General features: G+C 43.8%; 1 protein-coding gene across 1 annotated transcript in view; it reads right to left on the reverse strand.

Moving 5' to 3' along the window:
• Positions 1-18611, reverse strand: part of LOC121553862 (GTPase IMAP family member 4) — a gene marked incomplete at its 3' end in the record, with an annotated part of 40659 nt that overhangs the window by 3439 nt on the left and 18609 nt on the right. Inside the window, exons 4-5 of the mRNA XM_045214215.1 lie at positions 12911-12915; positions 5814-5833 (exon numbers count right to left, since the gene is read on the reverse strand). Of these exons, the coding sequence (XP_045070150.1) occupies positions 5814-5833; positions 12911-12915 (25 nt within the window). The remainder of the gene's footprint in view (positions 1-5813; positions 5834-12910; positions 12916-18611) is intronic.

Here is an 18611-nt window from a genome sequence, read left to right on the forward strand (position 1 = left end):
GAAAAAAATCCAGAAAATCACATTGTAGGATTTTTAATGAATTTATTTGCAAATTATGGTGGAAAATAAGTATTTGGTCACCTACAAACAAGCAAGATTTCTGGCTCTCACAGACCTGTAACTTCTTATTTAAGAGGCTCCTCTGTCCTACACTCGTTACCTGTATTAATGGCACCTGTTTGAACTTGTTATCAGTATAAAAGACACCTGTCCACAACCTCAAACAGTTACACTCCAAACTCCACTATAGCCAAGACCAAAGAGCTGTCAAAGGACACCAGAAACAAAATTGTAGACCTGCACCAGGCTGGGAAGACTGAATCTGCAATAGGTAAGCAGCTTGGTTTGAAGAAATCAACTGTGGGAGCAATTATTAGGAAATGGAAGATATACAAGACCACTGATAATCTCCCTCGATCTGGGGCTCCTTGGAGAGTGGGAGAACTTGCACAATTGGTGGCTGACTAAAAACTTTTTTTCCCCACTGTATGTAGCCATAGGTGATAATATCTCTCTAGGAGCTGATCCGTCATCAGCGTTGTGTAATAATTATAATCTTAAAGTAAGATTGGAAAGGGAGAACGCTGATCCGAGAGCAGCGCTGCCTTTCTTTCGATTCTTTCAGTATCAACAAGCCATAACGACCAGGCACTCGTAGGACATCTAAGTACGTCGTTAGATGCTTTTTTTGCCCTTCTGCTCAATCATTTTATAGACAGAAAATATCTGCTAAACACAAAATCAAGATGTTTATCTGTGTTTCTGTGACTGCCTATAACTTCAAAACAAGTATGACAGTGACTACAAATACAAAGTTACCCATTTCTTGCAAAACAAGCGAAGGATATAAAAATGCTTCAAATTAAAACAGAGATGACTGTATTAAAATATAAATACTGTATAGGCTACATAGACCAATATATTGGAACTATATTGAAATCAATTTCATGTTAATTTAATTTGAACTATTTGTGCGCTAGGCTACTTGTCTGTAATTTTTGCTTCAATATACAGTGGGGGAAAAAAGTATTTAGTCAGCCACCAATTGTGCAAGTTCTCCCACTTAAAAAGATGAGAGAGGCCTGTAATTTTCATCATAGGTACACATCAACTATGACAGACAAAATGAGAAAAAAAAATCAAGAAAATCACATTGTAGGATTTTTAATGAATTTATTTGCAAATTATGGTGGGAAATAAGTATTTGGTCAATAACAAAAGTTTCTCAATACTTTGTTATATACCCTTTGTTGGCAATGACACAGGTCAAACGTTTTCTGTAAGTCTTCACAAGGTTTTCACACACTGTTGCTGGTATTTTGGCCCATTCCACTACGCAGATCTCCTCTAGAGCAGTGATGTTTTGGGGCTGTCGCTGGGCAACACAGACTTTCAACTCCCTCCAAAGATTTTCTATGGGGTTGAGATCTGTAGACTGGCTAGGCCACTCCAGGACTTTGAAATGCTTCTTACGAAGCCACTCCTTCGTTGCCCGGGCGGTGTGTTTGGGATCATTGTCATGCTGAAAGACCCAGCCACATTTCATCTTCAATGCCCTTGCTGATGGAAGGAGGTTTTTCACTCAAAAATCTCACAATACATGGCCCCATTCATTCTTTCCTTTACACGGATCAGTCGTCCTGGTCCCTTTGCAGAAAAACAGCCCCAAAGCATGATGTTTCCACCCCCATGCTTCACAGTAGGTATGATGTTCTTTGGATGCAACTCAGCATTCTTTGTCCTCCAAACATGACGAGTTGAGTTTTTACCAAAAGGTTATATTTTGGTTTCATCTGACATTCTCCCAATCCTCTTCTGGATCATCCAAATGCACTCTAGCAAACTTCAGACGGGCCTGGACATGTACTGGCTTAAGCAGGGGGACACGTCTGGCACTGCAGGATTTGAGTCCCTGGCGGCGTAGTGTGTTACTGATGGTAGGCTTTGTTACTTTGATCCCAGCTCTCTGCAGGTCATTCACTAGGTCTCCCCGTGTGGTTCTGGGATTTTTGCTCACCGTTCTTGTGATCATTTTGACCCCACGGGGTGAGATCTCGTGTGGAGCCCCAGATCGAGGGAGATTATCAGTGGTCTTGTATGTCTGCCATTTCCTAATAATTGCTCCCACAGTTGATTTCTTCAAACCAACGGGCTTACCTATTGCAGATTCAGTCTTCCCAGCCTGGTGCAGGTCTACAATTTTGTTTCTGGTGTCCTTTGACAGCTCTTTGGTCTTGGCCATAGTGGAGTTTGGAGTGTGACTGTTTGAGGTTGTGGACAGGTGTCTTTTATTCTGATAACAAGTTCAAACAGGTGCCATTAATACAGGTAACGAGTGGAGGACATAGGAGCCTCTTAAAGAAGAAGTTACATGTGAGAGCCAGAAATCTTGCTTGTTTGTAGGTGACCAAATACTTATTTTCCACCATAATTTGCAAATAAATTCATTAAAGATTCTACAATGTGATTTTCTGGAGAAAAAAAATTCTCAATTTGTCTGTCATAGTTGACGTGTACCTATGATGAAAATTACAGGCCTCTCTCATCTTTTTAAGTGGGAGAACTTGCACAATCGGTGGCTGACTAAATACTTTTTTTCCCCACTGTATTTCATGATGTATTTCTGGACTCCAAGATGGCGTAGCAGTACGGTCGCTTTTATTTTTCGTCCTGTGTAAATATCCCGTTTCTTGTTTTTTTTGTCTATATTTCTAAATTTTTTACTTTCACTCTTTAACTAAATATACTCTCCTGCAACCCGCCTCACCCAACGTGGAAAGGATTCTATTATTTCTTTATAACTTTCATCAAGAACCGTAAGCTGAAACGTGTGTAGCCGCAATCTGAATTGGCTACCTGCTATTAGTTACCGTTGGCGTCTCCACCACTGTCCGTGGCCTACACTATCCACCAGCCAGCTCTAGCTAGCCTGGACAATTGTCGGCCAGTCTGCACAGCGTGCTATCGACCCAGCGTGCTATCGACCCATAGCTTATTGGACTTTCTGCCGGAATCACTGGACCCTAGCGCCGGATCATCACAACCAGCTAGCTAGCTGCAACTAAATGGCTACGTGTTATTAGTCACTGTTAGCGTCTTCATCTTTGTCCGTGGCCTACACTATCCACCAGCCAGCTCTAGCTAGCCTGGACAATTCGTCGGCCAGTCTGCACAGCGTGCTATCGACCCAGCGTGCTATCGACCCATAGCTTATTGGACTTTCTGCCGGAATCACTGGACCCTAGCGCCGGATCATCGCAACCAGCTAGCTAGCTGCAACCTGTTGCTGGCTGATACCATTGCCATATAGCAAGCACCAGTTAGCCTTGAGCTAGCCTGCTAGCTCCCTGCTAGCTGTGCTGAAGCACCAATTTGAACTGCTCTCGGACTCACATATTGCTGTTCACTGGACCTTATGATCACTCAGCTGCACAGCTGATGCCTGCTGGACTGTTCCTTTACACGGTACTCTGTCCTGTTTTTTCTGTTTAGTCTTAGCCCAAACGTTATCGCTATTTCCAGTTGTGTCTTAGCTCTCTCTAATAACACGTGACTGCTTTATGCCTCTCTTCTATGTCAATTATGCCTTGCCTATTGCTGTTTGGGTTAGTTCTTATTATACAATTTCAATGTAGAACCCTAGTCCCTCTCAAACTGTCTCATATAGTTCCTTTGTTCCCCCCATACACGCGAGACCGGCTCAATCGATGCCTCCAATGATGCTATCTCTTTCATTGTTACCCAACACTTAGGATTACCTGAACTGTACTCCATATCCTTCCATATCCTTTTCTGTACATAATGCCCTGAATCTTTTCTACAACGCCCGTAGAACTGCCCCCTTTATTCTATGTACCCAACGCACTAGAAGACCAGTTCTTAAAGCCTTTAGTCGTATCCTTATTCTACTCCCTCCTCTGTTCCTCTGGTGATGTAGAGGCTAACCCAGGCCCTGCAGCCCCCAGTATCACTCCTACTCCCCAGGAGCTATCATTTATTGACTTCTGTAACCGTAAAAGTCTTGGTTTTCTGCACATAAATATCAGAAGCCTCCTTCCTAAGTTTGAGTTATTCACTGCGTTAGCACACTCCGCCAACCCTGATGTTCTAGCAGTGTCTGAATCCTGGCTTAGAAGGCCACCAAAAATTCTGAAATTTCCATCCCCAACTATAACATTTTCCGTCTAGATAGAACTGCCAAAGGGGGTGGAGTTGCAATCTACTGTAGAGATAGCCTGCAGAGCTCCATCATACTATCCAGGTCTGTGCCCAAACAGTTTGAGCTTTTAGTTCTAAAAATCCACCTTTCCAGAAATAAATCTCTCACTGTTGCCGCTGCTACAGACCCCCTCAGCCCCCAGCTGTGCCCTGGACACCATATGTGAACTGATTGCCCCCATCTATCCTCAGAGTTCGTACTGCTTGGGTGACCTAAATTGGGATATGCTTAATACCCCAGCCATCCTACAATCCAAGCTAGATGCCCTCAACCTCACGCAAATTATCAACGAACCTACCAGGTACAACCCTAAATCCGTAAACATGGGTACCCTCATAGATATCATCCTGACTAACTTACCCTCTAAATACACCTCCGCTGTCTTCAACCAGGATCTCAGCGATCACTGCCTTATTGCCTGCGTCCGTAACGTGGTCCGCGGTCAAACGACCACCCCTCATCACTGTCAAACGCTCCCAAAAACACTTCAGCGAGCAGGCCTTCCTAATTGACCTGGCCCAGGTATCCTGGATGGATATAGATCTCATTCCGTCAGTAGAGGATGCCTGGTTGTTCTTTAAAAGTAATTTCCTCTCAATCTTAAATAGACATGCCCCATTCAAAAAATACAGAACTAAGAACAGATATAGCCCCTGGTTCTCCTCAGACTTGACTGCCCTTGACCAGCACAAAAACATCCTGTGGCGATACTGCATTAGCATCAAATAGTCCCCGTGATATGCAACTTTTCAGGAAGTTAGGAACCAATATACACAAGCAGTTAGGAAAGCAAAGGCTAACTTTTTCAAACAGAAATTTGCATCCTGTAGCACTAACTCCAAAAAGTTTTGGGACACTGTAAAGTCCATGGAAAATAAGAGCACTTCCTCCCAGCTGCCCACTGCACTGAGGCTAGGAAACACTATCACCACCGATAAATCTACAATAATCGAGAATTTCAACAAGCATTTTGCTACGGCTGGCCATGCTTTCCACCTGGCTACCACTACCCCGGCCACCAGCTCTGCACCCTCCGCTGCAACTTGCCCATGCCCCCCGCTTCTCCTTCACACAAATCCAGACAGCTGATGTTCTAAAAGAGCTGCAAAATCTGGACCCCTACAAATCATCTGGACTAGACAATCTGGACCCTTTCTTTTCTAAAACTAGCCGCCGAAATTGTCGCAACCCCTATTACTAGCCTGTTCAACCTCTCTTTCGTAACGTCTGAGATCCCCAGAGATTGGAAAGCTGCCGCGGTCATCCCCCTCTTCAAAGGGGGGTGACACTCTAGATCCAAACTGTTACAGACCCATATCCATCCTGCCCTGCCTTTCAAAAGTTTTGAAAGCCAAGTCAACAAACAGATCACCAACCATTTCGAATCCCACTGTACCTTCTCTGCTATGCAATCCGGTTTCGAGCTGGTCATGGGTGCACTTCAGCCACGCTCAAGGTCCTAAATGATATTATAACCGCGATCGATAATAGACAGTACTGTGCAGCCGTTTTCATTGACCTGGCCAAGGCTTTCGACTCTGTCAACCACCGCATTCTTATTGGCAGACTAAATAGCCTTGGTTTCTCTAATGACTGCCTCGCCTGGTTCACCAACTACTTCTCAGATAGAGTTCAATGTGTCAAATCGGAGGGCCTGTTGTCTGGACCTATGGCAGTCTCTATGGGGGTGCCACAGGGTTCAATTCTTGGGCCAACTCTTTTCTGTGTATATCAATGACGTCGCTCTTGCTGCTGGTGACTCTCAGATCCACCCTCTACGCAGACGACACCATTTTTGTATACATCTGGCCCCTTCATTGGACACTGTGTTAACAAACCTCCAAACGAGCTTCAATTCCATACAACACTCCTTCAGTAGCCTCCAACTGCTCTTAAACACTAGTAAAACAAAATGCATGCTCTTCAACCGAACGCTGCTTGCACCCGCCCACCCGACTAGAATCACTACTCTAGACGGGTCTGACCTAGAGTACGTGGACAACTACAAATATCTAGGTGTCTGGTTAGACTGTAAACTCTCCTTCCAGACTCACATTAAGAATCTCCAATCCAAAGTTAAATCTAGAATCGGTTTCCTATTTCGCAACAAAGCCTCCTTCACTCATGCTGCCAAACATGCCCTTGTAAAACTGACTATCCTACCGATCCTTGACTTCGGCGATGTCATTTACAAAATAGCCTCCAACACTCTACTCAGCAAATTGGATGTTGTCTATCACAGTGCCATCCGTTTTGTCTCCAAAGCCCCATATAATACCCACCACTGTGACCTGTACGCTCTTGTTGGCTGGTCCTCACTACATATTCGTCGCCAAACCCACTGGCTCCAGGCCATCTATAAATCACTGCTAGGCAAATCCCCGCCTTATCTTAGCTCATTGGTCACCATAGCAACACCCACCCGTGAGTCTGCGCTCCAGCGGGTATATCTCACTGGTCATCCCCAAAGCCAACACCTCCTTTGGCCGAAATTCCTTCCAGTTCTCTGCTGCCAATGACTGGAACAAACTGCAAAAATCTCTGAAGCTGAGACGCTTATCTCCCTCACTAACTTTAGGCATCAGTTGTCAGAGCAACTTACCGATCACTGCACCTGTACACAGCCCATCTGAAATTAGCCCGCCCAACTACCTCATCCCTATATTGTTATTTATTTTGCTCATCTGTACCCCAGTATCTCTATTTGCACATCATCTCTTGCACATCATTCCAGTGTTAATACTAAATTGTAATTATTTTGCACTATAGCCTATTTTATTGCCTTACCTCCATAACTTGCTAAATTTGCACACTGTATATTAATTGTATTTCTGTTGTATTTTTTTTATTTTTGTTTTGTTTTACCCCATATGTAACTCTGTTGTTGTTTTTATCGCACTGCTATGCTTTATCTTGGCCAGGTCGCAGTTGTAAATGAGAACTTGTTCTCAACTGGTTTACCTGGTTAAATAAAGGTGAAATAAATAAATAAAATGTATACCATGTGTCAATGATCTTGATTTAGTGCATTATTATAGGGTAAGCATTTGTTTAAGCCATCTCAATATTTGTAGCCATAGGTGAAAATATCTCTCCAGGAGCTGATCCGTCGTCAGTGTTGTGGAATAATTATAACGTTAAGGTAAGATTGGAAAGGGAGAACGCTGATCCGAGAGCAGCGCTGCCTGTCTTTTGATCCTTTCAGTATCGACAAGCCTCAACGACACGCTTAGTGAACAATCTCTCTATGTGGAGTTTTGGGAAACGTGTGTTGTAGGAAAGATGCATCGTTAAAACACTCGTAAGCTTAAGTTCTATCGCTATGGGAAAACCTGATCATGGGGTTATCGGGAAACCGGGCCCGGGGGTTATCGGGAAACCGAGATCTGGCTGCACCGGGAGACCGGGCCCTGGGGTTATCGGGAAACCGAGATCTGGCTGTACAGGAAGACCGGGCCCTGGGGTTAGCGGGAAACCGAGCTCTGGCTGCACCGGGAGACCAGGCCCTGGGGTTATCGGGAAACCGAGATCTGGCGGTACAGGGAGACCGGGCCCTGGGGTTAGCGGACAACCGGGCCCTGGGGTTAGTGGGAAACTGGGCCCTGGAGTGTCCACTACATCAATCTTTCTCCTAGCCACTTTTCCACTCTCTTTCATACAAAGTGATGTCACAGACTTGGGGTAGACATCCATATTAAACACCTGCCTCCCCAGGATGGTGTTTCCTGTTGCAGTCTTCCCTGAGAGACAGACAGGTAGATACTTGCCTCACTCCGTGGATGTTCTTGATGGCATAACTGATCTCTCTCCTCAACTCCTTCTCATCAAACTCCATCTGAACACAACACACAGACGAAAAAATCAGTGTGTGTCTGTGTTTTGGGTTTTACTAGGTACCAGACGTCCTCACAGGACAGTAAAACAAGGAACGTTTGAACAAGTGGGGACATTTCGCCGGTCCTCACAAGCCTATTTCAGGGTTAGGGGTTAGGTTTAGGTTTAGGGTTACAATTAGGGCTAGGGAAAATAGGATTTTGATTGGGAATACATTTTTGGGTCCCCACGAGGATAGTAAAACAAACGTGTGTGTGTACCTTGACCAGTTCAAAGGGGAATCTCTCGTGGAAGATCCTGTTGATTCTAGCTCCTCCAGAGAGCTCCACTGTATCCACCTGATCTCCTGATCCCTCAATACGCTTCTCAAAGTCTACACCAAACTGCTGAACCATCCTAAACACACACACACACACACACACACACACAAACATAGACACATGCACACAGACACACAAACACGCACTCATATACAGTGGGGAGTATACAGTATTTGATACACTGCCGATTTTGCAGGTTTTCCTACTTACAAAGCATGTAGAGGTCTGTAATTTTTATCATAGGTACACTTCAACTGTGAGAGATGGAATCTAAAACAAAAATCCAGAAAATCACATTGTATGATTTTTAAGTAATTAATTTGCATATTATTGCATGACATAAGTATTTGATACATCAGAAAAGCAGAACTTAATATTTGGTACAGAAACCTTTGTTTGCAATTGCAGAGATCATACGTTTCCTGTAGGTCTTGACCATGTTTGCACACACTGCAGCAGGGATTTTGGCCCACTCCTCCATACAGACCTTCTCCAGATCCTTCAGGTTTCGGGGCTGTCGCTGGGCAATACGGACTTTCAGCTTCCTCCAAAGATTTTCTATTGGATTCAGGTCTGGAGACTGGCTAGGCCACTCCAGGACCTTTAGATGCTTCTTACGGAGCCACTCCTTAGTTGCCCTGGCTGTGTGTTTCGGGTTGTTGTCATGCTGGAAGACCTAGCCATGACCCATCTTCAATGCTCTTACTGAGGGAAGGAGGTTGTTGGCCAAGATCTCGTGATACATGGCCCCATCCATCCTCCCCTCAATATGGTGCAGTCGTCCTGTCCCCTTTGCAGAAAAGCATCCCCAAAGAATGATGTTTCCAACTCCATGCTTCACGGTTGGGATGGTGTTCTTGGGGTTGTACTCATCCTTCTTCTTCCTCCAAACACGGCAAATGGAGTTTAGACCAAAAAGCTATATTTTTGTCTCATCAGACCACATGACCTTCTCTCATTCCTCCTCTGGATCATCCAGATGGTCATTGGCAAACTTCAGACGGGCCTGGACATGCGCTGGCTTGAGCAGGGGGACCTTGCGTGCGCTGCAGGATTTGAATCCATGACGGCGTAGTGTGTTACTAATGGTTTTCTTTGAGACTGTGGTCCCAGCTCTCTTCAGGTCATTGACCAGGTCCTGCCGTGTAGTTCTGGGCTGATCCCTCACCTTCCTCATGATCATTGATGCCCCACGAGGTGAGATCTTGCATGGAGCCCCAGAACGAGGGTGATTGACCGTCATCTTGAACTTCTTCCATTTTCTAATAATTGCGCCAACAGTTGTTGCCTTCTCACCAAGCTGCTTGCCTATTGTCCTGTAGCCCATCCCAGCCTTGTGCAGGTCTACAATTTTATCTCTGATGTCTTTACACAGCTCACTGGTCTTGGCCATTGTGGAGAGGTTGGAGTCTGTTTTATTGAGTGTGTGGACAGGTGTCTTTTATACAGGTAACGAGTTCAACAGGTGCAGTTAATACAGGTAATGAGTGGAGAACAGGAGGGCTTCTTAAATAATAACTAACAGGTCTGTGAGAGCCGGAAATCTTACTGGTTGGTAGGTGATCTGTCAGGTTCGAGCGTGGATGTGGTGTGGAATCAAGCGCAGGACAACAGAGGCTTCGTTCAACAGTCTTTAGTGAAGACACGAAAACAAGACACACGGCTAAATCCAAGCCGGAAGGCAAGCGAACTTTACGCACACTGAGTACAGTTCAAAATACAAAACAACATGCGCACACTGTGCGGACACTCTCTCCAAACAATCACGAGAGAGAGAAGTACTAGCAGCCCTTGCTGACATAAGAAACAATTACACACAACACATGACAAAACCCAAGAGAACTTATAGGACACATAATTAACACTAACAATGAACAGGTGTACAAACAGACCAAACCAAACAAACATCGAAACAGAACGGTGGCAGCTAGTACTCCGGAGACGACGACCGCCGAAGCCTGCCCGAACAAGGAGGAGGAGGAGCCTCGGCCGAAACCGTGACATGATCAAATATTTATGTTATGCAATAAAATGAAAATTAATTACTTAAAAATCATACAATGTGATTTTCTGGATTTTTTCCGTCTCTCACAGTTGAAGTGTACCTATGATAAAAATTACAGACCTCTACATGCTTTGTATGTAGGAAAACCTGCAAAATTGGCAGTGTATCAAATACTTGTTCTCCCCACTGTATTGTGAAATGCTAATTAAGAGACATTCTAGTAAATGTACTACAATATTTTGTTACGTTATAGTTTCTCTTTTCAGATACCTGACTCGCTGTGCTGCGAAGCTGAAATAGCTGTACTTACATTTTCCCATTAGTCTTTGCTGCCTCTATATGTTCTCTGTAGCAGCATGTCTGTGTGTGTTCTCTGTAGCAGCCTGTCTGTGTGTTCTCTGTAGCAGCATGTCTGTGTGTGTTCTCTGTAGCAGCATGTCTGTGTGTTCTCTGTAGCAGCATGTCTGTGTGTGTTCTCTGTAGCAGCATGTCTGTGTGTGTTCTCTGTAGCAGCCTGTCTGTGTGTTCTCTGTAGCAGCATGTCTGTGTGTTCTCTGTAGCAGCCTGTCTGTGTGTGTTCTCTGTAGCAGCCTGTCTGTGTGTTCTCTGTAGCAGCATGTCTGTGTGTTCTCTGTAGCAGCCTGTCTGTGTGTTCTCTGTAGCAGCATGTCTGTGTGTTCTCTGTAGCAGCCTGTCTGTGTGTTCTCTGTAGCAGCATGTCTGTGTGTGTTCTCTGTAGCAGCCTGTCTGTATGTTCTCTGTAGCAGCATGTCTGTGTGTGTTCTCTGTAGCAGCCTGTCTGTGTGTTCTCTGTAGCAGCCTGTCTGTGTGTTCTCTGTAGCAGCCTGTCTGTGTGTTCTCTGTAGCAGCATGTCTGTGTGTGTTCCCTGTAGCAGCATGTCTGTGTGTGTTCTCTGTAGCAGCATGTCTGTGTGTGTTCTCTGTAGCAGCCTGTCTGTGTGTTCTCTGTAGCAGCATGTCTGTGTGTGTTCCCTGTAGCAGCATGTCTGTGTGTGTTCTCTGTAGCAGCCTGTCTGTGTGTTCTCTGTAGCAGCATGTCTGTGTGTGTTCCCTGTAGCAGCCTGTCTGTGTGTTCTCTGTAGCAGCCTGTCTGTGTGTTCTCTGTAGCAGCATGTCTGTGTGTGTTCCCTGTAGCAGCCTGTCTGTGTGTTCTCTGTAGCAGCATGTCTGTATAATTATTATAATAGATTAAAAGAGCACTTTCAGCTAGTGTCTATCATATAAATATGAACACTATGAGCTAGTGTCTAACAGTGCTATGAAAAAGTTTTTACCCCTTTCTAATTTTCTACTTTTGGATATTTGTGATACTAAATGTAATTAGATCTTCAACCAAAACATAAAATTAGATAAAGGGAACATAAGTGAACAAATAACACAACAATTAAATATTTATGTCATAAACAAAGTTATGCAACACCCAATTCCCCTGTGTGAAAAAGTAATTGCCCCCTTACACTCAATAACTGGTTGTGCCACCTTTAGCTGCAATGACTCCAACCAAATGCTTCCTGTAGTTATTGATCGGTCTCTCACGTCGCTGTGGAGGAATTTTGGCCCACTCTTCCATGCAGAACTGCTTTAACTCAGTGACGTGTGGGTTTTCAAGCATGAACTGCTCGTTTCAAGTCCTGCCACAACATCTCAATTGGGATTATGTCTGGACTTTGACTAGGTCATTCCAAAACTTCCAATTTGTTGCTTTTTAGCAATTTTCATGTAGACTTCATTGTGTGTTTTGGATCATTGTGTTGCTGCATGACCCAGCTGAGCTTCAGCTTCAGCTCACAGACGGATGGTCTGACATTCTCCTGTAGAATTCTCTGATGCAGAATTCATGGTTCCTTCTATTAAGGCAAGTCGTCCAGGTCCTGAGGCAGCAAAGCATCCCCAAACCACCACACCACCACCACCATGCTTGACCTTTGGTATGATGTTCTTACTGTGGAATGCAGTGTTTGGTTTTCGCCAGGCATAATGGGGTCCAAAACGTGGACTCAAGTTTGCCAAAAAGCACCTGGATGATCATCAAGACTCTTGGAAGAACGTTCTATAGACAGATGATTCAAAAGTATAACTTTTTGGACGACATGGTTCCAGTAATGCCTGGCGAAAACCAAACTCTGCATTCCACAGTAAGAACATCATACCAAAGGTCAAGCATGGTGGTGGTGGTGTAAATATGAACTTTATCAGCTAGTGTTTAGCAGCAACATTTTGTGTACTTTCTCTGAAAAGGTGAAACAGTTATACTCACCAGTGGCATACTCAACAATTCTTCTTGGTCTTCAGTCTTTGAGTAAACTTTCAGTTGGAGTAGCTGACGTTTAGAGACTATGATTGTGGGTGGGTATGGACCAGTGTTAATATAACCTGACAGGACAGACAGACAAAGGATTTGACCAGTGTTAATATGACCTTACAGGACAGACAGAGCAGGTGATGAACAACCAACATGGTCAGACAGATAAACTCCCAAAATGGAGGGGCTGTGTTGACATTACCCTGAACTACACCTCTGTTCAGAACTATTATCTTAGAACTATGTACTGGTTCACTCCCAATCACAGATTGAAAGACTTGGGATTAGGAGATGAGGACTAAACCAGTGAGTTTACATCATATTTCTTACAATTATACATTTCTTTCTACATCCACTAGTGGGAGAGAATATTACACACTTACTGTAGGGGAGAAGGGTAGAGAATGGGACCTCTTACTGTAGGAGAGAAGGGTAGAGAATGGGACCTCTTACTGTAGGGGAGAAGGGTAGAGAATGGGACCTCTTACTGTGGGGGAGAAGGGTAGAGAATGGGACCTCTTACTGTGGGGGAGAAGGGTAGAGAATGGGACCTCTTACTGTAGGAGAGAAGGGTAGAGAATGGGACCTCTTACTGTAGGAGAGAAGGGTAGAGAATGGGACCTCTTACTGTAGGAGAGAAGGGTAGAGAATGGGACCTCTTACTGTGGGGGAGAAGGGTAGAGAATGGGACCTCTTACTGTAGGAGAGAAGGGGTAGAGAATGGGACCTCTTACTGTAGGAGAGAAGGGTAGAGAATGGGACCTCTTACTGTAGGGGAGAAGGGTAGAGAATGGGACCTCTTACTGTGGGGGAGAAGGGTAGAGAATGGGACCTCTTACTGTGGGGGAGAAGGGTAGAGAATGGGACCTCTTACTGTAGGAGAGAAGGGTAGAGAATGGGACCTCTTACTGTAGGAGAGAAGGGTAGAGAATGGGACCTCTTACTGTAGGAGAAAAGGGTAGAGAATGGGACCTCTTACTGTGGGGGAGAAGGGTAGAGAATGGGACCTCTTACTGTAGGAGAGAAGGGTAGAGAATGGGACCTCTTACTGTAGGAGAGAAGGGTAGAGAATGGGACCTCTTACTGTAGGGGAGAAGGGTAGAGAATGGGACCTCTTACTGTGGGGGAGAAGGGTAGAGAATGGGACCTCTTACTGTAGGGGAGAAGGGTAGAGAATGGGACCTCTTACTGTGGGAGAGAAGGGTAGAGAATGGGACCTCTTACTGTAGGGGAGAAGGGTAGAGAATGGGACCTCTTACTGTGGGGGAGAAGGGTAGAGAATGGGACCTCTTACTGTAGGAGAGAAGGGTAGAGAATGGGACCTCTTACTGTAGGGGAGAAGGGTAGAGAATGGGACTGCAGCCATTGGTGGGTTCTAGCCAATGTTGACTTAGTATGCGATTACTGAGGTGGTGTTTGAACAAAATATGCTTTTTTATTTTAGAAGGGTAGAGGGAGGGTAGAGGGAGAGGATATTATGGGAATATTTGTATTTATATAACATTTCCCATAGAATACATTGTTGTGGGAGAATACACACCAATACCGCACTACGTTTACATTCAAAGGGTAACTGGTCTCCGTATTACAGTTCTACCAAGTAAACATACCACTGAGAGACTATTATTAGCCATTTTGACTGCAACTAAGCATTTATTTAAGGTCATTTTGATTGTATACATGGTCATACCTCGGGGAGTTGCAGCGATGAGACAAGATAGTAATTCGATCGCAATTGGATATCACGAAATTGGGGAGAAAAAGGGAGTAAAATACATACAAAAATTATGTTAACACTTTAACTGCTGAAATACATGATGGAAGACATTAACTGAATCTAGAAGGTTAACACTTTAACGGCTGAAATACATGATGGAAGACATGAACTGAGTCAGACAGTAATGCAGAGAAGTACCATATGGAGACTGATAGTTTCATATAGTTAATGGAAAACACACAAACCTTTGACCCTTGTAGAAGCCTTGTCAGTCTGTGGGACAGAACGTCTCATTGTGTTGCTGATCTGTTATGCATGTGTGTATGTGTGTGTGATGTTTGTGTGTGTAGTGGGTACGTGTGTGTGCCAGCATTTATGTGTCCGTGTGTGGGGATGTATGGATATGTGTTCTTACCACCATGTGTGCGCCTGTGTGTGCCATAGTGCCCAGCCCAGCTACTACTAGTAGCACAGGACAGACCTCTACTAATACACAGTGTTAGACTACACAGGACAGACCTCTACTAATACACAGTGTTAGACTACACAGGACAGACCTCTCCTACTACACAGTGTTAGACTACACAGGACAGACCTCTACTAATACACAGTGTTAGACTACACAGGACAGACCTCTACTAATACACTGTTAGACTACACTGGACAGACCTCTACTACTACACAGTGTTAGACTACACAGGACAGGACAGGACTGTTCATACTGTCCAATGGTGCAGAGCAGCAGAGTCCTCTGGGGTTTGGTTTAGAGAAGTAAGTATTATCATGGTTATCTCTGTAACTGTTTTATCGTTTCAGAATGACTGTTTTGATTCTGTTGCTTTCTGAAATGTGTATAAGTCACAAGTTACTGGTTATTAATGTTGTTAATCAAATATGATCATTATCTGTCATGATGTTAAAATGTTATGACATGTTGGGCTCTAAGTTTGTTTGCATTAAGCCACACAATTGTCAACCTCTCACTCATTTGGCAATTTCAACCTGTTAAAGCCCTCATAATGATGAGACTCACGAATACGATGGTGTTCTCCGTTTTGCTCTAAGACCCCCACAGGCGTCTAAAGTCGGTACAGCCGATCTGCCAACTTCTCTCTATAGCGTCCAAACCGTTTGGGCAACACAAAAAAATATATATCTGAAAAGCCTTAATGCTTTCTGCAAGAATCTCATCCGTCTCTATGTGATAGTGAACAGATTAAGATGGGACAGGGGAGGGATGACATCTAACTCACTTTTACATCACGGTTTAGAGGCGCGACAGTCTGCATTAGGGAAAGGGGTCCCATTTCAACATCACAGTGTTGTGTTGTAAGAAGTTTTTTCTGCTGTCTTTCTTGTTGGACCACATTCATTCCATTGGCTCGCTTTAGAAGTGAAAGTATTTCTTATTGTCAGACTATAGTATGAATCTATTCTGTGCCAAGAGATGTTCTGTCTTTTATGGGCCCCACCTGTTTATACAATAGGCAGGTAATTAACTGAACATTCACTGATCGTGTCACCTTAAGGTGGGAGGTGGATCTCTTTTGCACAGATGTCAGTTTCACATAACTGTGTTCTGTTGATCAGGGAAGAAATGGGGCTGGTTTGGGCAGTTACATTCATTCTCCCAGCCATGACATCACAAAGCTAATCACAATAGTCACATTCAAGGACAACAACAATCCAGATGCCTGTCAGATCTCACAACGCCTGAATAGGTGTTTAACATATCAGCTAAACACATCATATGCTATAGCAATCTGATGCCGACTGTGCAGTCTAAGACATGCCATGCAACACTGGTTCAAGCAATGTAACCTCATCAATGTAGTCAGGCAGGAACGCGACCAGCTTTACACCCTTCATACAGGTGAGTTGGTCAGAGGACGGTTAAAAAAAAAGAAATGTGTTATGCAATTTTGAACAGTATTTCAACACCAAACAATTGAATTTGGTCAAATTTAAATAACTTTTGAGTTGTCATTAGCCATCGCCCCGAAGAATGACTATAGACAACATCTTTTGAATTGATTGAATCCTCATATTGTGCATTTTTTGGTCATCAAATGCATTGTAACTTACGATTCTGTGTCATGGTGTAACATCACATAACAAACGCAGGGAAGCAGGTGCAGATGGTGAGTTTAATAATAACGAACATGGAGCGTTACAAAACAAGAGAAACGTCTGGACGTGAAAACTGAACCAATACTACATGAAGAGTGATGGTAGGGAGGTCTAGATAAAGGGGAAGTAATCAGGGTAGTGATGGAGTCCAGGTGTGCGTAATAAGGGTTGCCAGGTGTGCATTATGATGGGTTGCCAGGACCGGTGGTTAGTAAACCGGCAAGGTCGAGCGCCGGAGCGGGAGTAGACGTGCACTATGTCCTGGTCGAAAGTAGAGCTCTATTAAGGGAATATGATGCCATTTGTGACGCATCCTACATGTACCGACGTCTTTCCTCTTTAGATACCTATCTTATCTTTTACCACATGTCTATTGTTATCCAATGGAACGGTTATAAACTCGTTTTGCATGTTTCCAAACAGGGAAAGAGAAACCTTAGATAACTGCCATGATTAAGAACAGTCATGAGATGTGCAGGGGTTATTTCAGGTCAGGCTCGCTAGCATGGTGACTTGTAAATGCGGCCTTGTCGCATTCCTATACTTAGACATCGCTGACGCCTGACAGATCTTACAACGCCTGGACAGGTATTTTAAGTATCAGCTAACCACATCATATCTTATAGCAATTTTCCAGTCGATGACACTGTCGATGACGTGGCACGCAACCATTGGTTGTTGCATTGCCTTGCCTTAGCTGTGGAACGCACCCTTTCTCACTCACACTCACAGCTCCCGAGCGCCGCCACCTTCCATTCCAACTGTTGGATTTTCAAATCCAAACAATGAGAGGTTTCAACCCCAGAGAAGAAAAAATTACTTTTCAGAGAACCAATCAATGCGTTCTCTATATTTCTGAGAGAATATTGCATTAACGGCTTCTTGTCCACAGCAGTGAGTTGCAGCTCTTCCTCGTTGGACAGTATACCATGTGGTTCGCATCAGCCATGCTACCTGCAACTTATCACAGGGGAGATAATTTGCGCTGTAAACTAAAATAATTTGCCTCCAACCAAATTAATTTGAATTCTGAATAAAAAAATAATACTTTTTAATTTTTCTTGGTCCTGTGCACCAAAAGTTTTCAATTTCAACTTAATTAGAAAAAATATTGAATCATGAAAGGCTGCCAATATTAATGACCGCAACTGTAATTGGACTGTTATTATGGTTTTGTTATGGTGTTATACAATGGGGTTCTCTGTTTTGCTCTACGACCCCCACAAGTGTCACGGAACTCGTCTGAAAGTAACCTGTTTAAAAAATGAATGGAAGTAGTTTTGTGCCAACAAAAAAAGGGGTTAAAAATGTGTCACATTTTCTATATATTTTTCCTGATCTTTCGTATGTCTCCTAGATATAGGACAGACACTTCAAAACATTGTCCCTTATAATTTATTCCTGACTGTCTGTTTTGACTGAAAGCCTGAAACATCATGGTCCCAGATCTGTTTGTGCTCTTTCCAACTCCATTGATCACTATCAAGCCATGACAATGAGTGACAAGTAGTTGGAATGATGGCACAAACAGACTGACACTCAGGGTATTAGTTGCCTAGGTCCTCTAATGTAATTGTTTTAGTCATAATTATATCAGTGTTGAGCCTCTACCTCTGTCCCTGCAGTAGACCTACACTACAGACACCCTAACCCTAACCCTTATCTAACCCTAACCTTAACCGTAACCCTTACCTTAAACGTTTTAAATGTCAGCTTCAATGGGGTGATGCCAGAGTTGGACTTTTTAAATGTCAGCTTCAATGGGGTGATGTCAGAGATGGACGTTTTAAATGTCAGCTTCAATGGGGTGATGTCAGAGATGGACTTTTTAAATGTCAGCTTCAATGGGGTGATGTCAGAGATGGACGTTTTAAATGTCAGCTTCAATGGGGTGATGTCAGAAATGGACGTTTTAAATGTCAGCTTCAATGGGGTGATGTCAGAGATGGACGTTTTAAATGTCAGCTTCAATGGGGTGATGTCAGAGATGGACGTTTTAAATGTCAGCTTCAATGGGGTGATGTCAGAGAAGGACTTTTTAAATGTCAGCTTCAATGGGGTGA

The sequence above is a fragment of the Coregonus clupeaformis genome, unplaced genomic scaffold, assembly GCF_020615455.1.
Source record: "Coregonus clupeaformis isolate EN_2021a unplaced genomic scaffold, ASM2061545v1 scaf0217, whole genome shotgun sequence".
In the NCBI taxonomy this organism is placed as follows: Eukaryota; Metazoa; Chordata; class Actinopteri; order Salmoniformes; family Salmonidae; genus Coregonus; species Coregonus clupeaformis.